We start from the raw sequence: 27,219 nt of genomic DNA on the forward strand, positions 1-27,219 counted from the left end.
GTGATTATATACCGCACGTTGTAGATAATCCACGCACCTCCGATTAGCGCGGTTGGCTACGTACGGTGCAAAAGACGTTCAACATTTTGATGCCCCGTACATCCCCTATTCAATGCAATGAATGCGGTATCTCCGGAGCGGCTACAACCATGAAGAACAACCGCCGGGAGACTACCGGGAACTGCACCGCGCTCGCGACAGTGGACAACCTCCCAGAGGTGGTGGAGCTGCCCCTAGCGATTGTCATTGGTGCGGCGGCGCGTGCAGGACCCGTGGCCACGGAGCGGGTGAGACCAAAGGAGAGGGCCCCATGTTGACCCAAACCTCAAGACCCAAATATACCACGGCAGTATCCGTGACGAACGTGTTCGGGAAGTCAATGAAACATGTCCACGCTATTGTTGGGAGAAAAAACAATCGCAGGCTTCCGTTGGCGTCAACGGTTCGGACGCTGGACTTGAAATCCAGAGGTCGCCGGTCCAATCTCCCGGCGCGGCAGCTAAAACAGCGGTGCACGTTTCTTAAGCCCCCCGTTCCACCTCTGTCCACCCAGCGGCACGGACGGCTTCACCGACGTTAGTAGGTCGCGTGCGGTGGGGCAAAGTGTGGCTAACTCCCACGTCTTGCAAGGGAGGTGTGGCCGGTGTAAAAGAGTGTGCCAAAATACCCGCTAGGGGGGCTCTCAAGAGTGTGCCAAAATACCCGCTAGGGGGGCTCTCAAGAGCGTGCCAAAATACCCGCTAGGGGGGCTCTCAAGGTGTGCCAAAATACCCGCTAGGGGGGCTCTCAAGAGCTACCCCAGTGGAGCTTCTTGCGTCAGCAGTGGCGCGAACGGGCAATTTGCAGGGCTATAAATACGACGTACACGTGGCAGACATCAAAACAACAAATCAACACAATTATTGCTCACAACGGGTACTGCCCCACTCGCACGGTGTAGTCGCTGCGATCAAGCAGCCACCCCTCTTGGCAGGGAGCAACGACAGCATCCCCCACGCTTGTCAGAGCTCACTCACGACGAGCAGCCCGCCCAGGTGTTCTCACGAGACGCAGGAATCTGTGGAGCGCATGGCCCATGGACGGACCGAAGCCACCACCACACTCAGTGGCTACGGGGGACCGTGGCGAGGAGCGTGGCGATGTCACCAGCACACAAAGCAACGTCTCTCCAAGTCTCTCTCTGTCTCTACACATCTCTCTCCTTGTATATCTCTATATCTCTCTCCACGTCTCTCTCTCTCCACATCTCTCTCCACGTCTCTCTCCACGTCTCTCCACATCTCTCTCCATCTCTCTCTCTCCACATCTCTCTCTATCTCTCTCTCTCCACATCTCTCTCCACGTCTCTCTCCACATCTCTCCACATCTCTCTCCATCTCTCTCTCCACATCTCTCTCCATCTCTCTCTCCACATCTCTCTCCACGTCTCTCTCTCCATATCTCTCTCCACGTCTCTCTCTCCATATCTCACTCCACGTCTCTCTCCACGTCTCTCTCTCCACGTCTCTCTCCATCTCTCTCTCCATAGCTCTGTGCACGTCCCACCGCCGTGCCTGTCCGTTATACCATTTTTGTTTCAATATCTAATGGTAAAGGCGCAGCCCTGCAATTGCTCGCTAAAATCACTGCTACCCGGAAGGGTTTTTCCACCAGATGGAGAACCCCTCTGAGAGAGTTTGTTTTGGCCTACTCTTCCACACTGGGTCTCCGATGAGATGGGAGTAACCCCACACTTTTACCACGCAGTTGTGTGTGTGCCCATTTATACTGCTGCCTTGACAAAAGTGGGGAGGGGGAGGAGGGGATTTTTAACAAATATACACACAGTATAACGTGTTCATTGTTTCAACCATCGCGCGGGAAGATTGAACTGGAGACCTCCCGAATGCGAACCGATACACAACAATTCCATCGTAAGATTTCAGTCAATCGTCGATTTCCGAGAGCGGAGCACCACCACCATGAGTTTAGCTTCATGTGCCTTCATCTAAACTAACAGAAGACAAGCGTAATTGAGGTGTTTTTGGAGGTAGGTCGCGTAAATATCAATGTGTCGTTAAACCCACCACCACCCGACACAGCCAACCAGTAAGGTTTGTCACGTAAACAGAACGTGCCAATTCGTTACTAGTACAGCACGCCGGTGTGTTGGAGAGTAAATCCACAAAATGTACAATCTTTATATGTATGATATTTGTCGCGAAACCGTACGTGTTAAACAGAAGACAGTCGACTGCCTGGTATGTTGTTGTTGTTGTGTCGTTGTTGCGTCCTCGTCACAATTATGAAGCAGTTTAAAGTTACATCTAAATACTCACATTTTTAAACTTTCTTTTACTTAAGATTATTTTATAGTGTTATTTTTTTATATGCTTCGACAGTAATGTATTTTAACGTAATTTTGTTTTGTATGGAATTTTATTTTATTCTTCTTGTGATTTAGTCTATAAACAATGTGTTTTTTTTTAATCTGTACAGCACTTTGAATGGCATCCTTTGCACGAAAAGTGCTATAGAAATAATAACTCAATTGATTTAATTTAACCAAGGAGATTTTATCAAGCTCGATGAGACGCGTCAAGCAACAGGGCAAGGGCCGACCTGAGTTACATGGACAACGAAAGGGGTCCTCACTCCTTCTCGACGGTGTGGTCGGCAGCTCGGCGCATGGGCTGCCATCGAACAACCTCCCCCTGGTTGTCTCACCCCCAAAAGACACAGATCTCCCCGTGTAACCTCGACAGACTGTTGGGGCAAGTGCTGTTTGCCAGTAGCAGCACCTATGAAGGATGGAACGGCTCACTAGGGGGTGGGTGGCCATCACAACGCCCGAACGCCTTTGTCTCCCCTTTGGTGATGTTTACACGGGTACTCATTTGAGGCTGAGTCGACCTAGGGGAGGTCCGGGACCCGTTCAGATAACCGTCACTGGTGGTCTCACCTCCATCACCTCCAGCCACCAACACCACGCTGAACAATATTCGTGTATTCCTTCAGAAAAGCTCTACTCAACCTCAAGACCTTTGTCACCTGTGTGCTGCACGTTGATATGTGGCCAGTCCCTACAAGCGTTGTCGTCCACGTGGGGGAGAGGAGGAAACCGATGAACCTAAAGAAACCCTGCAGCACACTCGTAAAATAAAACTCAACAGTCTACTGAAATACTGTGGATCGGGATCCCACTTGCTCTACTGCCACCACCTGGACACCGTGCAACCCATGCCAGGTTGGGAGTCTCATGGACCAGATGACATTTAAAATACCTCCTCCGATTGATTCTGTTACAAGCATTGCCGATTATATTTTATGATAGGCAGTAGGTTTGGAAAACTATGCAATATATTGCAATGCTGTAATCACAATTCTTGCGAACACTACGCTCAGCTTTCGATTTAAACGTCGTGAGAATTTTATTGTGTTATTTTATTTTAATAATTTATTATTTTATTCTCATTCTACGTGACTTTACCGAAAGAACCAAAGAAGACTACGCTCAGCATTACTTCCAGAAAGCCATACGAACGTCACATGTGCCTGCCTAACTGACCAATTAGCCTTTTGTTCTCAAATACACAGCGCGCTAAATTATGCACGGGTTTAAAGGCTCTATTGCCATCCGGTAAGTATACATTACTCCGACGATATTATCCTCGTTCGTGTGGATGGTAGGAGTTGTGTCAATGCTCAGGTAAGTCGAGTATTAGCGTGGCCATTGTGCTCCGTGAAGGAAATCATGTCATTGTGCGTGCGGACAGCTGTTCAAACAATATTCTGGTGTAACGCACAATTTTATAAAACATTTAATACCCTAAGTGCGATTATGCTTGTGTCGTCACCGAACTCGCATTCGGGACCGATTCGAGAAATGCGGCGTGTGGCTGTTTGGCGAGTGGGGAAGTCTACTTAGGACCGTGCGGTTATTTATTTTCGCAAGGATTGAAGAAAAAGCTTTTAGCAAAATGTTTGTTTGGCCCACAGAGGGAAGGCAATGTATCACTGCCGCGTCTCAGTGTGTTGCGATCGACAGGTGGTCTCCTTGTCCGCGAGGATTTCTGCGGAAATCCAGTTATTCTTGATGCCGATTGCGGCGAGGGAAAAGCCCCGTCGTTCGAGAATTCCAATCGTTGCTCGAGGGATCGTTCGCAACACCGTGAGCCGTGCACCACGAAGAATCGGTGGGTGCTGTTAATTTCCAAAGTGCGATTCTGTCGGCGTGCAGCCGCTGACGCGTAGCATTTGAGTTTACGTTCAACTCCCCTGTCAGCTTAACCTGTGTATGCCCCATGCGCTCGCTCTGGCTCACCCATAATCTGTTTGAACAGCAAATGTCGACGATGGCCACCGCCCGGCCGTTACGACTGACTGTGACCGATGTGCGACTGTGACTGATGACGTGACGACGATACTCGACCGGGCACTCGCGGTCGCAAGCGGCACTCCACAGATGCGTCGAGATTAGTAACCCTGAACACTGAGTACAAACTCGTGAAAGATGTTGCACTGTGCAGCAACAATAATATTAGCTATTGCTCGTCTTGAAGTTTACCGGTAAAAGGGCCTCCATCGGGGCGTGTATGGAATCAACCCCAGAGCGATTCCATGAATCACCACGATTCATGGTTGTAATTGGAATAAAAAAATATATATTATTTTGGTGTTTAGTTTATATTGTTTGTCATGCGTTCTGTCTAATTTTTTTCTGTCTCATTAGCCCAAATGAACGATTTGTATGTAATCGGTGTAAACTGTAAGTAATCGAATATCACACGTAGTAATGCCTGTATTGAAAGTGTATCCATTTTACTTAATATTTCGATGACGCGTTACATGCCTGGTATTTACGATCGGATTTTATCGACGTAGTAATATTTAGATGGCAAATGCTCGTGAGATTTGCGTGTGACCACTGTCTCTAAACTCAGAGATAACGGCAATATCGGCAGGTGTTAACCAGCGTCTATCGGGGAGCGTTCCACTCAATCTCAAGACCTTCATCAGCAGTGTGCAGCGCGTTGACACGTGGCCTGTCCCTAGAGGCGTGTTGTACATGTCGGAATATGCCGATGTTCTTTCAAAAAAAGCCTCGACGCACACTGGATAATAAAACTCGAGAATGTGCTCAAATACAGTGCATCACGAACCTTTTGATTTAAAGCTTTCGTGACTGCAGTAATTCATATTCTTAGCTCTTTCGGTAAAGTCACGTTGAAGGGAAACAATAAAATAATAAAATATATATAAACCGTGACTTTACCGAAAGAGCTAAGAATATGCATCACGAACCTATTTGCTGTACCGCCATCTCCCGGGCACCACGCAGCTCCACCAGGTTGGGAGTCTCATGGAGAAGATTAGAATTTAAATGCCCCACTAACACTGACACCAAATTGCTGGGTCACAGTCACGTGCCACTCATTCTGGCACTTGTTCTGCATTTCTCTGCTTTCTCCCCGTCAAATATAAACTAAACTGTAAATGTAACTAGTTTTTATTTTATTTTACCATGTTAGGCGCACTAAGCTGTATAGATCTTTTTCAGACGTAGCGTGGCCACAAATGATAGCCCAACGAAGTGGCTTATCGTGTGGAAATGTAGAGCAGCCAAATACTCGAAAAACATTTTTCTAACTGTGGAAGGAAAAATCGGAGGACCCAGAGAAAAATCCACGTGACCACCATGGGGACAGCATGCAAACTCTAAATATTCTGTATAGGCGCACAGGGTCGGGATCGAACGCACAACCTCCTTCATAGCAAGCGAGAGAGATAACATCTCGCCGCTGCTACTTAACATCTGTGAACTATGATGAAGGCTGATCAAAATAGCACCAGGTTCTTTTCGTATTATTATTCAGCTGGTATACCTAGGAAAGCCTCACTGAGTCTCAAGACTCTTTCAAGAGGGTCCTGCCAAGTGTTTTGTAGAAGAGAGCGATCGTGTTGCTGCTGCTGTGTGTGTGTGTGATCCAAATGAAGTAACTTGCCGGTAATGTTTCAGCATTGGGATGTTTGCCAAATATAAGTTGCATTGTATGCGGCTTTTTTCTAGCTGTGGGAGGAAACTGGAGAGCCCGACGAAAAGCCACGCAGCCCAGGGGGAGAATATACAAGTTCCACACAGAGGCACCTGAGACCAGGTGGTTCTTGCTGTGAGGCACAGCTGTTATCACTCCTACAGGGAGTGACCCTGGGGCCAAGCCACTTGAGTGTGCTCTCATCGTGCTGAGAACAAATTAATTTATGAACTAACTTAACTCATGAGGATGTTATGTGGGCTTCTGGCAGCCCTTCTATACCCTCGATGTCGCGGCCAATATATCCACTTCTAAGCTGACACTAATTTATATGGGATTAGTGAAATATCTGTACACTAAGGAAAACATAACGTCATTGATTACGCATTCCAGCCAGATAAACAACCAGTTTTATTCTCTGTCAACCGAATCTGCAGCGGTCTATTAAATTCAAACAGGGCAATAAATAATTATATTCAAGTTAAAGGTTATTTAAAATTAGCTCTCTCAGAAAGCAAATTGAAAAGGTCAGTTTGCGAATTAAAATTAAGGACTTAAAAGGGCATGCTTGTAGCATTAGGAGCGGATCCTCGTGCCTTTAAAGAGTGGCGCATTAAAAGCACCGAATGGAATCGCACGTCTGTCCGGGTGAAGGGTCCATCTTGACCGCTGGCACGGCCGTTTTCTTGGCAGCTTTTGCCGCAGGCCCCATCCCACCCACCGCATCTCCACGCGGATTTACGATGGAGGCAGAGACGTGGCAGCCGCGGCGTGGCGAGGATTAGTGGTTGGGCACAGGCCTAGCGGTCCCATGGCGAACGCCAAACTCCCCCCCCCCCCACCTCCCCCCTGGCTATTCCTGCCCAGAATCCGTAAAAAATAAATCGCGGCACAATGCGAGCGTCACCATTTTTTGTTACTTTTTTTAATGCTCCGCTCTGGTTGCGTAACAGGAGACGGAGCGCTAATGCAAAACGGGCGACAATACGGAACTCATTTGGTCTCTGCGGTATTGTACGTGTGCAATTGTCCCTCCGATGCGAGCTTCTACGGCTGTGTTCCCTGCATTGAAACAAGATGCATATGTGCGGGCGCACTTTGGTCAATATTTGCAAATGTGTGCCTTTCTACTTAAAAATGTACACACGTCTATTTATGACTGTAAGCAGGTGTGCGCGTGTATGTACTCGGGCTGTCGACGTGACGGCACGGGTGTGTATCGTATCAATGCTTTTGTTTTCCCCCACTTATAATAGTTAGGTTTTCCAGTACAACACTTTTGGTTTAAATAATAAATCATGCATAACGGTTTGTCGAAAAAAATAACGATGTTCGTTTGAAAATGTTGCAAAAAATTTTTAAAATCCCGGCATCAAGAAGGCGTTTTTATGTTGAAATGTTCGCTCTGAGCACGCGTGTTTTTCTTTCAAAGTAAAAATTTGATACCGACGTGCGAGTGTTCGCATTTTTGGCTCGTGCATTTTTAATTAATCAGTAAATTATGCACACGATTGGTTGAGATGCGTACTTTCAACGCAACAACGGTACAGTGTAGGCTTGTTAAAAACAAAACGCACAAGAATAACTGTGGTGGGCACAACAGAACCCCGGTGACCCGAGTTCGATTCCTGCCCCGTGTATAACATCAGCGGCGAGTGATAACTGGGCCAGTCCTGCCACCGCCCCTCCATTATCAATCTTCACTGATCAACGTGGTTGAAGCATGTAGTACGTTGAACTTCTTTCGCACCGTACTTAGCTAGCCGCGCTAATCGGAGGTGCGGCGGCGGCTGGGGAGGGGCACAACAACTTAACACGCAAACAACGAGGTGGGGAGATGGAGATTGCAATGAGGGCAGAGGGATAGGTGGGAGTACCCACACTTTACCCCACCGCATGCGAGCTGTCGATTGACTGTGAGGTACCCCGTTTACAATACTGGATGGACAGGGGTGTTGGTTGAGGTGGGATTTGCAGAGTGGGTTTTATGAAACATACCCCACTTCTTCATTACCAAATCACTCCCAATAAGTTGCAGAGCTAAATTTTACCTACAATGTATTGGCTGCCCAATCAGAAGCATATTATCCTGGCTATTAATGCAGCAAATGTCAGATGTTGGCGACGATGGCTATTGCCTGAAATGGACCGGTAAGTAAAAATAAAAGCTTGACACATTGCTAAATCGTGTTTCCTGGGTCAATTTCTACGGCCAGGGGACTGTTTGAATGAACCATATCACAGTTGACGACTTTTTGCACGGACTGTCCTGAAAACGACAAAGAGGCATTGCTTGTGGATACTAAGTCCGCACATCTGAATAACGGCGTCAACGTGACTCAATGGCGATATCAGTGTTTGAGTTATTCCCTCTGTAAGACGGCCCCCCAACTGCAACCAATGGCCCAGGGCATGTTGACAGCACCGATGTTCCAGTGCGGGATGAAGCTTCTTTTGTGCACTCCTCTGGGGAACCGTGGGTGACGAGACCTCACAATGAAGGCCTCACGATTGAGGCTGTGCGAAATGCAATAGCTGCGTCAAATGACCAAAATGAAGCAGGCACACAACTCTGCAGCTAGTCTTCCCCACACTCTCCCACCCTGTGTGACTGTGTACACGTTGCCATGAATCAATGTAGTTATGGGTTAGCGTTGTCATTTGCTATACTGTAAATGAAAGAGAGTCCACACAAGTCATGCTCGTAAGGGAACTTTATTGTTCCAGTAAGGCACACGCAGAAGCATGAACCATCACGCAAACTCTGGTCATCCTCACAGCGGCGGCTTTTGGCTGACCATCGAACAAAGACGGTCACCGCATCACGCGGCGCTTTCAGATGCGCTTCTACGGCCGTCTGGAACGCTCTTCCGATATTAGGAAGCCACTGGATCTATGCACTTTTAAATCCTCTAGATTGAAAACTAATTTCTTTACAATTGTTTTTTGTGTTTCGTTCCTTGCCCTTCCCTCGCACCTCTGATTAGCACGGTTGGCTACGTCCGATGTGAAAGAAGTTCAACGTAAATACTGTAACCCACACTCAGGAACGCTTCCAACCCACACCCTTATCTTTCATCTCACTCACCATCCTCTTGAAACCTTCTGCCGGTCTCTCTGAGGCTCTGCTCCTTCCTCATTGCTTACCCCTGAATATCTCTCTCAGTCTCTTGGGTTTGCTCGATTCCCATTTTTTTTGCTTTTCACACCTTCGTTAGCACTGGCCTCTTACATGATTTCTCCCGGGTGTGGCCCCGTGTTCCCCAACCCCACCTCAGCATGCACCTGCATGAACTTTGCACAAATATATCAAATCACTCCCTGCTAGGGTTGTCACATCTAAGGCACACACACACAAAAAAAACTGGGACATATCATGGAGAGATAAAGGGAGAACTGGCATGTCACTGAAAAAAAAAATCTGGACGTTTAATGTTTAATGTTCAGGGAAGACATATATTTCCCAGGAGAGACGATCCTGGGAAAAAAATCAGGACAGGTGGTAACCCTACCCCCTATAATGCAGACGTACCGTTTTTGTATGGGCGTCTTTACCGTGCATGCGACTGTTGCAACTGCAAACAGCAGTGCGTCTTTTTTATAATTGTTCAAATGGAGCTAGCGTCAAATTTACACGTTCTGCTACTTTGCACAAACCCATGACTTTTTTCAATGAACGGAAGGCATAAACTTATTGGTGATAACGTATCAGACTATTCATGGTGCGATCGGTCACATTAGCACGGTTGGCTACGTACGGTGCGAAAGAAGTTCAACATGCGTACACATAAACAATGCATAGACACAACAACAGGTAGTCATGGCCTACGCTGTATCTGTAATTAAAACAGTCGTTGAAAATCTTTGCCCCTCCGGGGTCAACGCGAGGCAACAGGGGACACGCGCTGCTGCAACGCCAGGCGTTGTTCAGAGTCAGAGTCTTGACTGAGACTGGAGGAATCCGACGAGCTCCGAAGCTCTTTGCCGCACGTGTCCCGTTGTTACCATCGGTCACGGTGAGCCGGGCCCGAGCCGGGGACAACGGCTGGCGCCGAGATTACGAGGGAATATGCTTGCTCAGCATTGTTGAAATGGTCACAGAAAGAAACAATAGACAAACACACACAAAACAAACGACAAGAAATACTTCGTGGCATTAAGAGGGCTTTTGTGGGACGGCATGTGTGTGTGAGTGTGCGTTCATCCTGCATGTCACCGACAATGGGGAGCGGCGGTATAGCGATTAGCGCGCTGAGCTACGAACCCGGGAAGCTGAGTTCGATTCCTGCTCACAGCCAACACCGGTGACGATTATCTGTATCGGTCCTGAGCCTTCTCGAGGTCGACTCAGCCTCAAATGAGTATCTGGTGCGTTGTGTAAACATCTCCACTAGGGAGACAAAGACGGCCGGGCGTGGTGCTGGCCACCCACCTCCTCGTGTGCCGTTCTGGCCTTCATAGGTGCTACTCGCTAACAGCACTTGCCCCGACGGGCTGTTTAGGCTACATGGGGGCTCTTTGTGTTTGTGTGTTTGTGCGTTCATCCACATCAGATCTTTCAGCGCGGGATCATTTTTGACGTTGTGGTTGCGGGGGTTTAAAATGCTGAAACGACAGCACAAACCTGTACTGTAACCAACACTCGGGGCGCGAGAGTAAATACGTACAAGCTCGACGCGGGATTACAGCAGCTGTTTGCTTATTGGTTCTGGGCTTGGATGCGAAGGGTGACATTCCTCGTTTGGTGATCATTTCAAATTGGTACTATCACACCGTGTGTTATCAGAGGCTTGAATACAGCTTACATGCACTTACTTATACAGCATTCTGTGAATTGCCGCATATACTATTAAAATGGTACTGTGCCTTTTGGCATCTGCTTCTTATTATATAAAATGACTAGGAAACGCAGTTAACAGCAACGGAGATCACACACTGCAATGACATTGTAATTTGCATATTTTATCATCCATTAGACCTCGAGCTGAAACTGTCTCCAGTTCCTCTGCGACTTGCATGCACAGCGCTGCTGTAATTGGGTCGATGAGAAAGTGGCTCTTGTAGTAACTGATTTACATGTGGTAATGTTATCGTGACAACATACGACGCTCAAATGCCTTCACGGACACGGAGTTCGATCTCGATGTCATCAGGATGAGCTGCAGAGAAAACGCACGGGAAGCCGTGAGTGAGTGTGTGAGTGAGTGAGAGAGTGAGTGAGTGTGTGAGTGAGTGAGTGTGTGAGTGAGTGAGTCAGTGAGTGAGTGAGTGGGTGAGTGAGTGAGTGTGTGAGTGAGTGAGTGAGTCAGTGAGTGAGTGAGTGGGTGAGTGAGTGTGTGAGTGTGTGAGTGAGTGTGTGAGTGAGTGAGTGAATGTGTGAGTGAGTGAATGAGTCAGTGAGTGAGTGGGTGAGTGAGTGTGTGAGTGAGTGAGTGTGTGAGTGAGTCAGTGAGTGAGTGGGTGAGTGTGTGAGTGGGTGAGTGTGTGAGTGAGTGAGTGCAGGGTAATGGGACGTCAAGGTGGTGGAATGTTAACTACCTCACCTGGTATACAGGAGGTCGTGGGTTCGATTCCGACCAAGACGCCTGCTGTATATCTGGAGTTTGCATGTTCTCCCCGGGGTCACGTGAATTTATTCTCAGAGTCCTCCCGTTTTTCCCTCCGCATTTACAATCAATGTGTGTTTAGAGTATTTGGTTGCTTTGGAGTATGTGGCTGCTTTAGAGTATTTGGTTGCTATAAATTTCCACATGACGAGCCACTTCGTTGAGCGATCATTTGTGGCCAGGTCGCTTCTTAAAAACAGCTATACCGCTCAGTGGGCGTTACCTGGTAAAATAAAAATAGTTTAGTTTAACCTTTTAGTTAAAATTAAAATAAAAGAGACCAGCATCTAAGCTCATCAGATCAAACGTAAAATGAAAATAAAAGAGACCAGCATCTAAGCTCATCAGATAAAACGTGTCGCTACTTTATCCCGAACACCAACCCAGGATTGTGGAATGTGTGCAGTGCGCAATCACAGCACTGTGTGCACGATCCTATATTTTGTGATATCGCTAAATCGTTGTAAAAATGGTGGTGGCTTGGAGAGGCCTTCGTCCAGCAGTGGATTGATCATGCCTGATGATGACGACGACGGTAAATAAAAATTAAATTATTTGCCTTTGGAAGCCTTTTAATTGCGTCCTGGAATATACGAGAGTTACAACCCTTTGGGAAGTGAATTGTACATTTTACTTCCTCAATGGCAATATAGCTTCACGTTTAAAATAGTATTCACACCAAAAAATAAATGGCATTTAAAAGATGTACACTCCTTTCCCAATCCACTTCTGGACGCAAATCTCCCCCATGCCGTGTCGGTCGTGGGAAATGTTTGGCCATACTTCACCACGGCGGTCAGGGTGGGTGGGTGAAGGTGGGGCCAGGACCGTTTCTAGACCCAGGAATCAAACTCAGGTCACCAGATTTACAGTGGCGTGTGCCAACCACTGCGCCACCGCTCCACCCACTTTGAATATGGTCAGCTAAAGTTAACTGATGCTATACAACTGCAGCACGTTGGTAAGAGATGCTCAGTAGTCCGTTGCATTCCACGCCTGCCCTTACTGGCGATATTTCTGATGTACGTTGGCCAGACATTGCAAGCACTTTGAACACTGACACACCCGTGTTTAAAAGCCTACTCTCTATCCCCAACTAAGTGGGCCTACATTCTCAGAGCTTGCACTTTGCCGGTCCCACACCCAGCACTGCAAACAGACCACACTTATTAGTGGCATTGTCAGCCAATGTCGGCTTAACCCAAAGTGACTTCAGGATATATCTCTGGCCGCTGGGGCCGATATTGAAAGTGCCCTAGCAAACACTATATGTATTATATCTATAATGTTTGGAAAAGGCAAACACAAAGGTGCAACCCCCGCCATTCCCTGCTTATGCCGCTGCTGGTGGAAGGGTCCCCACTGGAGCGAGCTCTCCATAGGCACGTCTAGGACGGTGTTTGGCCTACTCTTCCATGCTGGCCAGATTATTTTTTCTCGGAAGAGGTCGGAGGTCGTCACACTTTACCCCAGCACATGCGCTCTGCCAGTTCGACCCACCGCTGTAATCCCATTCATACTGCTGGGTGGACAGAGGAGAGGAGGGGGGTTTAAGAAGCTCGCACCATTGTTTCAACTGCCACGCCGAAAGATTGAAAGCGGCTACCTCTGGATTGCCAGTCCAGTGTCTGACCAGGACAACCACGGCAGCATCTGAACCAAGATGCCAACCTAATCGTTCAAGGGCATAGTGGAGCAGGTCACTCAGATCACTCAGAAGCCAGAACCTTTCATTGTTGAAGCTGCCAAGCAGTAGACACAATTCGTCTCTACACGCATCAGTGCATTTTTTTAAATTCATGGCTAGACTTCAATCCGAGATGCACTTGTTGTTTTTCACCTGGACATTCCCGAGAGATTGAACATCTCATTTGCAAGACTGTCCAAGGTGTCGATTGACACGCACGTAGCAAACACGTAATGACACGCGTATAAACATCTTGAACATAACACAAAGTCGCGAATAAAAACACCTCGAGTGGATGCGGACCAGGGGGTCACGTGGACCCATCACGTACAACATTTACGGAAGAAAAAAATACGCGTGTAAGTTGACGTGTGTACCAATGAGCCTGAGACTCAATAGAATGCACCAATGCATCATTGCAACCCTAACGCCTACACGCGTTAGGGAAATACAGTCAAAGCGCCACGCAGATGGTGGATTCAATCTACCTGCTGTACTTATATCACCTGGCCCCCTCTCTCACCGCAGGAGATTCGGGAGTTGCACAAATTTGGACGATCCACCAAACATTTGCCCCCGGAATGCTGCGTCACGAGGCGTGCGCTATGATTCCCCCTCAGTCCGCCACCGTACAACGGTAGGCGTGAGAAATCTGAAGCTGAACCTCACCGGACAGTCGATCCTACCGAGAGTAATAATGCAGATTTTATTTTTTTAAACACACACGTCTGCAGGTGGCACAAGTGCAGAATATTCCCTGTGAGCCCGCTCTGTTGTAGGTGGCGGCATGCTGCAAGGTCGTTTGCTGTCTCTGGGCGATGACTTCAGCTCGGGAGAGCTGTGAATGATGCTGGCGTGAAAATCGTCTTTTTATTATTATTATTAACCCGAGCGGGGAACACCCAGGCCTCGCTTTTGTGGAGCAAATTCATTAATTTGCCTCAGCTTTGTCGTTCAGAGGTTTGCTTTCTGGCTTTCCCACAGGAGAGGGACAAATTGGGCTTTTTTTTCTCTGAACAGCCAAGTCACTATAAAGGCAATGAGTGTGTTTTGTGTGCCTTTGTTTTTTAATGCTCCCAACAGAGGCTTAATCTGAAGTGCCCATTTTGTGCAAGTAATTAGCAGGAATCCTCGGTGCTCTGGCAATACTTGAATGTGGCAACAACTCTCGCACGCAACCTCGCTGGTTCGCAACACCTCCTCACTCGCAACACCTCCTCGCTCGCATCACCTCCTCACTCGCAACACCTCGCTCGCATCACGTCCTCGCTCGCAACACCTCCTCATTCGCAACACCTCCTCGCTCGCATTACCTCCTTGCTGGCAACACCTCCTCACTGGCAACACCTCCTCATTCGCAACACCTCCTCACTGACAACACCTCCTCACTGACAACACCTCCTCGCTGGCAACACCTCCTCACTGACAACACCTCCTCACTGACAACACCTCCTCGCTGGCAACACCTCCTCGCTCACAACACCTCCTCATTCGCAACACCTCCACCCTCGCATCACCTCCTCATTCGCAACACCTCGCTCGCAACACCTCCTCGCTCGCAACACCTCCTCACTCACCCCACCTCCGTGCGCCGTGTCTGGAATCACGTGGTGGTGGTGGTGGTGGTGGCGGTGCGTTTTGTCAAATTGGCCGAGATAGTAAACTGTGGGAGAGAGGTACACGTTTTTTTTTTCAAGAGGGTTGGGCGTGGACCCACTCATCCCTTCACTCGGCATACTGGCAAGAGGGAGACGAACATCAGGGCAGCTGAGGACTTAACGGTAGCATCTTGGCAAGTCATCTACACACACACGGGGAGCGGTGGTGTCGCGGTTAGTGCACTGCGCTACGAACCCCACGACCCGAGTTTTTATTACCCCTCACGGCCACCACTGGCGACGATTATCTCAACCGGTCCTGGGCCTCCCCTAAGTCGCCTCAAATAAGTACCTCAGTGCGATGTGTAAATATCGCCACTGGAGAGACAAAGGCAGCCGGGCGTGGTGCTGGCCACCCACCCCCTCGTTTGCCGTGCCGGCCTTTATAGGTGCTCGCTAACATCACTTTCCCGAACAGTCTGTTAAAGCTACACGGGGGATATTTGCCTATATATACACACTGTATGATGAAAAATGATAACGTACAACCCTTTGTGGTTCCTCTGCTGTAGAAAGAATACTCTGTCAGTGATGGGTTTTTTTTAAACCACATTTCACCATGCTGGTCAAGAATAACAAAGTGCACAGACCACTGCTCCAACGCCCCCCCCCCCCCCTCCAAGTGATATCAAGTGAGCATAAATCTATTAGTCGTCGGTACACTTCTATAAGAATATGGCCAATTTCATGTGGGAAATATAATCATTACATTATCACTTCCGTTTTATTCCAATGCTCGTATGTGCTTCACTCAAGATTTGAGCTTCAGTTAACAGCCTGTTGATGCTGTACAGTGGATACAATCTCCGATGAAACGTCCAAACCCATTTCAAAGTCGTAAGATTGCTCTCCAGCACATTGGGGTGCTGAAGCAGTAATACATTTGGCACATTTGAATCATGTGACACGTTTATTAATTGGCTTTGTCGGGTGGAGGAGGGTTTTACGACGCATATTTTTACACCACCTTATTCCAAATAAACCAATTAAGAATTACAATACTCGCCGAGAAGGCATGCATGGAAAGACAGCCTCTGTGATGGCTGCGTCGAGTCTCCCCAGAGAAGCAGCCTGTAATGTGCAAGCAAAAGCAACGACTGCACATTCGACTTGAGGCACAGAACTCGCACCCGAGGCGAGTCTAAAGTCACTATTTTTATCGTGCCATTGCACGAGGAATCTGCAAACTTTTTAACGTCACGATCGCAGATAATAATCACAACGGCCGTATTTATCAGCAAGCTAAGAAACGTGTCAAAAACCAGGGTGTGTCAAGGGAAGAACGATATCTCAGAATGTCTGAAGAGGGGGGAGAACCACAAGTAAATGCATCGTCTTGAGCGGCGTACTCCTGTGCCTGGGAATTTGAACGCCCTGGGTAAAATTAAAAGATTTCCCCGGGACAGCAGCTGCCTCGACATGAGGGTGATCCGGGGACAAACCAAGGGAGGGCGCAACCCAAGTCAGCGACCAAGGGGAGAGGCCAAAGGCCGGACGGCGGGACGCCTTAGGAGCGGATCGTGGAGGTTGGGGCATCAAACTTTGTAAGAGCTGCGGGCTGGAGCGGAATAGAACCTTTGGCGAGGTCGTCACAGCATCAGCATCAACGCTGGCTGCGATGACTTCTTGACCGCCAACGAGAAAGCTCTTACCATTTCTTCAATGGTCGCAAAAAATGCCCATGATACCAAGGTGGGCCTTACTAAACATCCGAAGGACAAAGTGAAGCTGACAGAATTGAATCAGGGTGCAGTCACATTCAAAGTAAGTGTCCCCATGCTCAAGCAAGCACTGCGCAGTGATGCTTCCCCGCTGGTGGCTCTTTGTGAGCCGTACGATTTTCTGCTCTAATGGCAGGGCGGACTGGGGTCTATCTATAGGGTGGTGACCACTGTTGAATTTCCATCATGATCCAGAAGGATGATGGGCTTTGGTGACCCTTGCCAACAAAACGGCCAGACAGACGTTTTGTTGGCTGAGTCCCACGTGTGTCAGGGCACCAGCTGTGTGGATTTTTTGCCGGAGTCTCAAAGTGCCAGGGCCAACACCCTCAAGGTTTCAGGTTTCGTTGCGAATTCCCAAGGCTGCGAGAGCAAAGACTGACACCGGTATGATTCTCATGGTTTCAGTGTCAATGCCCGAGTCTTACAAGCGTCACCTGACACATTTTAGGTTGCTTATGGTCCACGTTAAACCCTGAGGGTGACTCGTAGAGACCCCGTTTCTTGAACTTTTGAGATGTAAGCAACAACAACAAATCACTTCAATAGATAATACAAGTTCCAATTTTCCCCCGATGCCGAATATTAAATGCACAACATTTCTCGTGTCTGTTAACGCAAAGTAAACGAAACTAGATTTTTTTTTATTTAACCAGGTAAGCCCACTAAGCTATGTAGCTCTCTTTTATAAGTGATCTGGCCACAAATGATAGCTCAACGAAGTGGCTTATCACATGGAAATTTAAAGCAGTCAAATACTCTAAAAGCGTGATGTTGATTCTAAATGTGGAGGGAAGAAGCAGAGGACCCGCAGAAAAATCCAAGGATAACACGCAACCTCCAAATATACAGCAGGCGTTAGGGTTGGGTCGACCTCCTGTATACCAGGCGAGGTAGTTAACATCTCGCCGACCGCAGAGACGATCGGACTGACGTGCCTCACGCTGGCCAGGCTCACACACCGGGCCCTCTCCAACAATTGATCTTCAATCCGGCACTCGCTCCACCAGCCGCGTGACTCAGAGTAACGCGAGCAGCTCGCAGTCGCGAGGGTCGTGAGGTCAAATCCTCGTTCGGGGTTTGGCTTGGCCCATCATCCCTCCGGGGGTTGGTAAAATAGGTACCTCTTTGTGGGGAAGTCAATAGTGCTTGTCCCATGGAGAGGCTCTGCCTATGCCATAGGAATATGGAATTTACACCACTGTACCACTATTCAGAACGTGGAATTTCCAACGCTCATTTGAGAAGGAAATCACTTTTACTTTTTGTTACTTTTACTATCAACGCACAACATAAATGTTGCACTCCACTGCTAAGTGCTTCATACAAATACACCACACTGTATGCGGATATTGCATTCTTGGCAATACCACGTTGAATACGCTGCATACAGGCGTCGTTGTACGAGCAAATTGCACTCCCGTTAATCCACGCTCCCCGTTATTACATCATGCTAAATGCTTCATGAAAAACTTGCGTACGAGATTAGGGTTAAGTTAAGATTACACGCTTAATCCAGACATTACTGCGTCAGTGGCGCTCACTGTGCCTCTCAAAAGAGTGTATTCATTGAGGGGGTGCGGGAAAAGAGCGAGGGAGGCGAGGAGCCCCCCACCCCCCCCCCCCCCCCCGGTGTAATTACTCTTGCAAGTTACAGCAACACATGTAGCGCTTCGGGTTTGGCTGAAGGCCTTCTCGCCAGGTCACGACACGGAGCCACTGTACCTGGCCTCCCAGCGAATGTACGTTATGTATGTTGAACTTATTTTGCACCGTACGTAGTGAACCGTGCGAATCGGAGAGTGTGGGGGAAGGACAACAAACGGAGCACAAACAAGCAGTTCTAAATAAGTGAGTTTTCAATCTAGATATAAAAGTGCCTAGCTCCCAATGGCTTCCTAATATCGGAAGGAAGATGCGTTCCAGACGGCCGCGGGAGCGCATCTGAATGCGCGCAATGCGGTGACCACCATCTTTGTTCGATGGCTAGCCAAAAGCCGCTGCTGCGAGAATGACAGGAGTTTGTGTGGTGGTTTATGCTCCTTGACGAGAAACAGCACTCTCTTGCCCACACTGTAACGTGCGGGAGATGAAGGACTGAATTCAACAAGGTCTGCTGAGCTGGCTGTGTGCCTCACCTGTATTGGCCACACTCAAAGGGCACCACGGTGGCGAGATGTTAACTACCTCGCCTGTCAATTTGAAGTTGGCACGTTCTCCCCGTGGTCGCGTGGATTTTTCTCAAGGTTGTCCGGTTTTTCGTGATTTGGTTTAGCATCTTATCAGTTTTCATTAAACTGCATAATAATGATGCACAACAGCCCTTTATCAATCCACTGCTGGATGAAGCCCCCGCCTTACGCTGTGCCTATCATAGGGATAGCTTCACCAAATTTCACCGTGCTCGCCATTGCACCTCAGGGGACCACGAATCAATCCAAGATTTGTAAAGCACCATATTCAGCAAAAAGCTGAGATGGAAGCGCGGATGGGACTGAGACAAATTAAACAACATTTAAACTAAACAGGGGGTGATATCTATACCATGACCTGTAGAGCTATCACTCTACAACAAATATCAATCATATTCTTGGTTCTTTCGGTAAAGTCACGTTGAAGGGAAACAATAAAATAATAAAATATATAAAACAATAAAATTCTCACGACGTTTCGACTGTAACACAAACAGTGCTTCTTGCCGTTGTTTTTTTCACACCTGATGATGACTGTTTGTGTTACAGTCGAAACGTCATGAGAATTTTATTGTTTTATATATATTTTAATATTTTATTGTTTCCCTTCAACGTGACTTTACCGAAAGAACCAAGAATATGAATCACTGCAGTCACGAAAGCTTTAAAACCAAAAAACATCAATCATTTGCTGGAAATAAAATCCAGCTGTGGCCAGATTTATAGCAAGGTATGCCAAAAACCACTGCTCCCAAACCGAACTCCATAGACAGTCGCTAAATTCAGAGCCATTTCAGTGGGCCGCGGAGACCACGGTGGAGAAATCCAGAGGCAGCGATGTTGCGCGAAGCCTGTGGACGCCCGATCGCCTTCCCGTCGCGAGCTGCGATGCCTGAGTAAAAGGCTGTCTGCTCTGGACCGGGGCGAGCATCCCCACGGACACCGCACGTGGCGGACGCCGATCGTCACCGAACATCATCGTCAAAACGGCCGGCGGCGGACGGTCCGACGATGGTAACCCTCGCAAACGCCGAACGTCGTCAAAATCATCGCTCACCGTTCGCCGACCTCGCGAGTCCCGTGTATTCTGCGCACGGAGGAGGCGTACCTTTGTCCCCCAGTGGTCACGCTCTATGCCGATTATCCCTACGCCAAGCCGGCCAAAGCAGCGCTCCAGAAATACTGAGCCTTGGTCTTGACCGATACAAAGTGGTGCTAACTTCTGATAAACAACAACAACAACAACACATTTAATGGAAGTTGTTTGATCGTACTTGACCACGCTGGTCAGTGTCCGTTGAAATGGGGGTTGGGGGAGTGTGCCCAGGACTGGTTCAGATGTCACTCGCCACTCATCATGTTAGCCATGGCTGGGAATCAAACCCACAGGAAATCAAACCCACCCCAACAAAGTAAAAACATGTTTTAATTAAAGCCAAAGTGAAATGGTAACTCGCAATGTCAGAGCAGTCGGGAATACACCCGGCTTGGTTCATAGAAAATGCAGTAGCATCTCAACCTCAGAATGTGAAAAATGCATTGCTCTGCCACAGTGTGAGTGGGGTTCTTGCAGCAGCAGCAGCAGGGGGAATATTTGGCATGCAGCAGCAGAATGACCACTGGTCATGTAGCACAGCAGCAACAACAGCAGGAGGAACACTGGGCATGCAGCAACAGTAGCAGCAGGAGGAACACTGGGCATGCAGCGGCAGCAGCAGCAGCAGGAGGAACACTGGGCATGCAGCAACAGCAGCAGCAGGAGGAGGAACACTGGGCATGCAGCGGCAGCAGCAGAAACACTGGACATGCAGCGGCAGCAGCAGCAACAGCAGCAGGAGGAGGAACACTGGGCATGCAGCGGCAGCAGCAGCAACAGCAGCAGCAGCAGCAGCAGGAGGAACACTGGGCATGCAGCAACAGCAGCAGCAGCAGGAGGAACACTGGGCATGCAGCAGCAACAGCGGCAGCAGGAGGAGGAACACTGGACATGCAGCGGCAGCAGCAGCAACAGCAGCAGGAGGAGGAACACTGGGCATGCAGCGGCAGCAGCAACAGCGGCAGCAGGAGGAACACTGGGCATGCAGCAACAGCAGCAGCAACAGCAGCAGGAGGAGCAACACTGGGCATGCAGCGGCAGCGCCACTTGTGCGCATAACGCTAAGAGGCGTGGATGTAAATTAATAACGGTAATTTGATAGTCCATGTGTGTGCTGTAGGCTGTTTGGTAAACAACGCAGAAATATCGCATTGTGTGCGTACAGATTGATTAAACTTTACTCAAGCGGTGTGAAGTTTCCGCAATTTAACTTTGTTAAAATATCAGATCATGGAAAGGGTTATTTTTGTGTCCAGATAGAGTATATATAAAATACTTTGACAACATTTAGACATCACGGATCACATATATTCGATGCAACGAAAATTACGTTTCACAAAAATCCTGTAAGTTTACACAGAGTATTAGCGCAGATGTTAGATAAGAAGGTGACTATAATTTATCGTCGTAGCTATCGATGACTTAACGTGTCACTTGTTACACTCCCGCATTCCGATGAGCGCAGGTGCAATGCAGTGCTAAGAGCACTCCACCGTGGCAGAAATCCACTAAGGTCGGTGGCAGTTCGACCTCCCGGCAAGGCAGCCAAAGCAACGGCTCACGTCGATTATTTTGCCGCTATAAATGTCCAAATGATGGGCCACTTTGTTGAGCTATCATTTGTGGCTAGGGTCGCTTTTGAAAAATAAGTTGATATCTCAGTGGGCTTTGCCTGGTAGGATGGGAATGGTTTCGTTTTATTTGTTTGTTTGTGGGTGATTTGTTTGCTTCTCTTGTACTTTGCACTACGATCGTGTTTTTGTATTGTTTGTCGTAACGTTTTTACCCGCCCCGACTGGACATCTGTGAAATAGAGCTTTATAGCTCATCGGATTCCTCCTGGAGTATAAATAAATATTCTCATTCTGAAGCCCCCACCACCCAACCTCTGTCCACCCAGAAGCACAGACGGCTTCACCACATTCGTGCGATCGGTAGGCCGTGCGCGTTGAGGGCAAAGTGGTGGGTAACTCCCACGTCTTGCAAGGAAAGTCTGGCCAGTGTAGGAGGGTGCTCCACAATAGAGTATGGATCCTTGCAGTCACGAAAACTTCAAATCTAGAATGCTCCAATGTCCTCTCTGGGGGGGGGGGGGGCTCTGTAGGGCTACCCCAAAATGAAGCCTCTCGTGTCAGCAGTGGCACCAGCCGGCAATTGTAGGCCCTCCACCTTGGCTACGTTCTTTTGGTATATAAATATATATTTTTAATTATCAATATTTATTAGATGTGCCGATTAATAGTTATTTAAGCCTCACGCGTGTATATCTCAACGTGTTTTCGGTTGTCATCTCGCGCATGAAGGTTCATAGATACCGTCGATACTTTGTCGTACATTAGCTCCTCTGATAAAATAAAATAAAATGCTCGAAACTAAAATGGAAATGGGGTTCTGGAAAAAAATCAACAGCAATGTGAAACCCATAACCCCATGAAATGGACACGTCTATTATAAGAAATCAGGACTCTCTATGCATTTTAATCATGCTTAACCACACCTACCAGTTCTGCAGCAATTTATAATGTACATTTAAAATATTTTCCCTGCCATTAAAAACAAAGATGAAACCAAATTGCACTGCTAACTTCTTTTCTAAAAGACTAAAGCTCGTTGTTGTTTTTTTTTTACTGTTTGCAATAAGTCCAAAAGGTTTGTTTGGTACTCATCACAATCTGCACGAAACGTAACACAAAAATTCCCAAGGTTCATTTCGAATACAGCTACGCGCTTGCTTCGCTCCGCGAAGTTGCAGGCGCCTGTATCGCCTGAGTCCGCGACACCGCTGGACAGGAGCAGCAGCGCGGGTGTCGACAGCGGCCCACCTTTGTACGTGAGCTTGAGGCGAGGGATGCTCGTGGTCTTGCTGGAGGCAGACGTAGCATCGCGCAGCAGCAGCAGCAGCACCACCAGGAGCGACAGCAAGAAACCAGAGCGCAGCAAAGTTGCGCTGCCCTTCACGCCGACGGCCATCCTTGACCGCTCTCGTGTTAATTGCGGTGCTCCGAAGTGCTCGTCAAACTGCAACGGAGGACAGGTTGCAACAAAACAATCATGAAAACGCGCACGTTTATAACAACAACAACAACAACAACAAACAGAAAAGCATGAGAAATCACAAATGCCGCGACCGTGAAAGCGACTGGCAGCAGACCTCGGGGTAACAACGTTTCCCCTGCCAGGAGCGGCTGCGACACATAGCGTGGGACGCACGGGCGGCTGATAATAATGAGGCGCTGGAGGAGGGGATGGGGTGGCGGGTGGGCGGGCGGGCGCGCTGCCCCCGCCGCCGGTATCAAGATTTGTCTCCCGCACGCTCGCCACGAACCGACGCACGGAAAAGTTCCCTCGCCCCCCACCCCACTCCTCCTCCTCCACTCCACTCCACCCACCCGCACTCACGCCTGCTGGCGGCGTTTGAGAAGAGGGTAAGCGGCAAGAGGAGGTCAGCGCACAAAGTCTTTAACCTAAATAAACCCCGAGGGTCCACGCTCCCATCTCAAAACAGCGTCAACCCGTCGCTTTTGGCAACACTTTTGAGCTGATTCACCGTCTCCCCTGAACGCTTCCTACTGAACCAAAAAAAAACCCAACCCCCCCACCACCACCACCCCCCCACCTGTGCGGACACATATGAACTTCTGGCACAGCGGCCAACACACCCTGCGGCCAGTAACCCGCCACACCTGCTCTCGAGTTAAGATAAACTCCTGGTCTCGCGTGCGCCGGCGGCACTGGAGGCGAAGGCCCCGCTTGAGCAAATTGAACACGAATGGCGACGTGCCGTTGTGAGTTGTTAAACGTCGAGGCGATTCGTGGATACCTGCAAGCGAGGCCTCTCTTTGGGGTGCCCGATGCGCAAATAGCAATCGCGCGCATCGCCAGAGACGTGCGTTGGTGTGGGACGATTTGTGAAACGTTGAGTGCCTCCGTCTATTTTTGGGCAGTAAAACGACGGCGTGAAATCGTCTACTTGAAAGAACACCGCAACAAACAACAACAACGACAAAAATGAGACTACATTTCAGGCCGACTTTTGTATCCTCCAGATGGGCCGAGTGGGAAAATAAAAGCGGCCAGAAACAAAGACAGGAGGCGTCGTCTCTCTCATTATCTGTGACCAGGGCACCACCCTGCGCGCACGTGTGGGCGGATGGTAGAAAGGAAGAGAAAAATCAACCGTTCCCACTCCTGACAGATATTTCGCTGGCATCTTCAATCGCCGCTTGACGGATTGTGTCACCTTCCACGAGGCGTGGGCTGCCCTTTGTCGGCGTTTCTCCGCGCGATGTCCCCTTTGTGTTCCCGGACAGGCTTCGTGCGTGCCCACCTCTCCCCCTCTTACAACATCTCTCACTGTTCTTTTTTTTTGGGGGGGGGGCACCTCCCTTTGTTTTTCAAGTGGCCTCTTCCGTGGCCTAAATAAATAAAAACTTTGAATCTGACATTTTTTAAGTTCCTAATGTTTTTCCCCGTGGCGACCGACCCGGGCCACATTCATCGAACGCGGCGTCTACCCGGCTACCCTTTGGGCCGCCAGAAATGTACAACCGAAGGTGAGGCGTTCTGGTTGAAACGGCTCTCTCCGTTTTTATTCTATTGTTTTCAAATGGGAGGAGCGAGCCTTGAAATGATGAACTCTGCTTAAAGCTTTGATGTTGACTCGCCCCCGGCTGAACTGTTTTCTTAGTCCCGCCGTCCTGATGCCGCATTTGGTTTGTCCCACGCATTCCATCCAACCTCATTCCATTCGAACTTAAAACTCAACGTAAACACAAAAGGGGGCATTTGCAACATTTGCATTGAAGGAAACTTTACTTCTTTTTGTGACCAAATTAGTTGTCGTCAGCAGCAAATATGCAAAGCGGTAACAGCTTCACAATACCTGCTGTGCTTTCAATGCGTTTAAAAAAATTATAAACCCATTTCGTGACAATATAATAACAATATAATTGACAATATAATAATAGTGATAATACGGAAAAGCAGGAAGCTGTTTCCATAATCATGTAACAACACATTATTCACTATATTTATCGTGATTCCGCCCTGGTGTGTTGGTCACCATACTGGCAATATAAACGGCGTGGCAAGTTAAAACGACGATGCAGGCTTCCTAATAAATCCCCCGGCCTCTGTCCACCCAGCAGTCTAAAATGGATACACCACAGTTAGTTTATTGATAGTCGTGTGTCGTGGATTAAAGTGTGGCTCCTTCCACCTGTTTCAACACATCTGGCCAGGATGAAAGTGTAGGCCAATAGCCTCTAGAGGGGTCCTCTCGAGCTCCTTCAGCCAGCAGTAGAGCAACGAACAATTCAAGGGCTACGCCTTTACCTGATACACTACACACGCCATAAATGGCATGATTGTCTAGAGCATCGATACCCTCGTTCAATGTACGTACACTCCAGAGAGCATCAACAATAAGATTAATTTGCATTTCTGTAGCAAACTCATTTTAATTGAGTGAAAATAATATTCCTCTATCCCATGGGACTTTATGTAATAACAGCTCGGAGTTTATTTTATGACGTGAATAAAATATATAGAGTTGTGGCGAAATATATAAATAAAAATACCAGAAGAAATATAGCTTGCAATCAAGGTAAACACAATCACTCCATCGCCTTAACCCCTCAGTCTAACACGAGCGCATATTTTAAAAGGAACCAAAAAATCTAATAAAATAAAAAAACAGCCACAACAACCACATCTATTACATTCATCATGAACAGGAGATATAATTTGGGAAGAAAAAAATACTTATTTAATCGTAATGCCCTACGCTTGGGTGGCACTTTGGAGAGAAATCGAACAAAATCAGCGACAAAAAAACCCGCAGAGTAAAGGTCATACGAAAAGAGTCGTGTAATTTAGTACAAAAATGCCAACGTGCACTTCGTCGAGGTAAAACCGCGCGCGAGCGCGTCTCGCGCAGCGATCCGCCGCTGCGTCGCCTTCCCCACGTCGACTGTCAAAGGCGCTAGCGGCGCTGTGGACCATCACGAGTCGCGCCGTTCTCCCCGCTCCGCTGAGATCTGACGCGGCGTGCGGTGTCACACCAGAGAAAGCCAAAAAGCGTTCTCTGGTCTAACAACTGGTAGAGACTGGGCCCTAAAGAAGGCCGTCCTCTGGTGGAGACCAATCGGTTTCAAAGACAATGCATATATTACCAGGGCGAGTGTTTGTTGCATGTTCACCACAAGTATGTGACGTTAATGCGGACATGAGTCCTTGCGAAAGGTTTTTTGTTTTATTGCCAGAAAGGGTATAAAACTGATTCTTAAACAGATTCTAACGTCGCACTTGAAATCACGGGCGGTTGCGCCACGCCGCTAAGCAGGCAATGCTCTGTCGGCGATTGAACATCGCCTGCGATAAAATCCCCTTTCCTTCAAAGGGTTAGTTGATTTTAAAACCAAATACTTCACGACATAACTTCACTTTCCTCCAGGTAAAAGGCCCTCTGAGAAGCGACCTGGCCATCACAAATGATAGCTTAACGAAGGGGCTTATCGTGTGGAAACTTATAGCAGCCAAACACTCTTAGCACGTGTTTATTCTAAATTTGGAGGGAAAAAAAACGGAGGACCAGGAGAAAAATCCACGCGATCACGGGGAGAGAGAACATGCAAACTTCAAATATGCAGCAGGCATCAGGGTCGGGATCGACCCCACGACCTCCTGCACACGAGGCGAGGCAATGCAGATAACATGTCGACACCGTGGCACTGTGTGCGTGAACCCAGCCCATACTAGATTTAAAGCTTTCGTGACTGCAAGGATCCATACTCTTTGGTTCTATTCGGTAAAGTCACGTAGGTAAAAAATAAAACAACAAAAAAATCAGATTTGAAACACGGCAAAACGAATTCTTCTGCCGTAGCTGATCATTGTTACAACGCTGTGGGTGATCACGATATAATTTTCTCCGATACCAAGGTTCTTTGCAAACCCACGGGTTTTTATCAGAGATTTGTTCACGAGGCAATTCAGATCTACAAGCACAGACACAATTTCAACCGAGAAGATGGTTTCAAATTAAGCAACCATTGGAAAGATGTTCTAAATCGAACCAAACATTAAACTAATTTTCAATGGTACAGTATATTTTTCAAGTAGTGGTACCCCAAACTTTCGCAGCTCTTAAATTCCCTTTTCACACCATCAATAGGTAAGCCCCCCCCCCCCCCACGCCAACCGACATGTGCACTTGCATGTACACCACTTTTATGCTAAATCGGG

At 48.1% G+C, this 27,219-nt stretch overlaps 1 protein-coding gene across 9 annotated transcripts in view; it reads right to left on the minus strand.

Annotated features, from left to right (window-relative positions):
* Nucleotides 1-27,219, minus strand: part of LOC116947617 (semaphorin-3A-like) — a 178,111-nt gene that overhangs the window by 65,740 nt on the left and 85,152 nt on the right. For 8 of the 9 annotated variants that reach the window (XM_032963575.2, XM_076070754.1, XM_032963578.2 and 5 more), the window contains exon 2: nt 22,797-22,992. In XM_032963575.2, coding sequence (XP_032819466.2) covers nt 22,797-22,944 — 148 coding nt within the window. In that variant the 5' untranslated portion in view covers nt 22,945-22,992. Of the gene's footprint in view, nt 1-22,796; nt 22,993-23,125; nt 23,219-27,219 lie in introns of those variants that run through there. The other variant, XM_032963574.2, reaches the window with a different exon arrangement.

Source organism: Petromyzon marinus, chromosome 30 (assembly GCF_048934315.1).
Source record: "Petromyzon marinus isolate PM22_M1 ecotype Great Lakes invasive population chromosome 30, UKy_Petmar_22M1.pri1.0, whole genome shotgun sequence".
NCBI classification, from domain to species: Eukaryota; Metazoa; Chordata; class Hyperoartia; order Petromyzontiformes; family Petromyzontidae; genus Petromyzon; species Petromyzon marinus.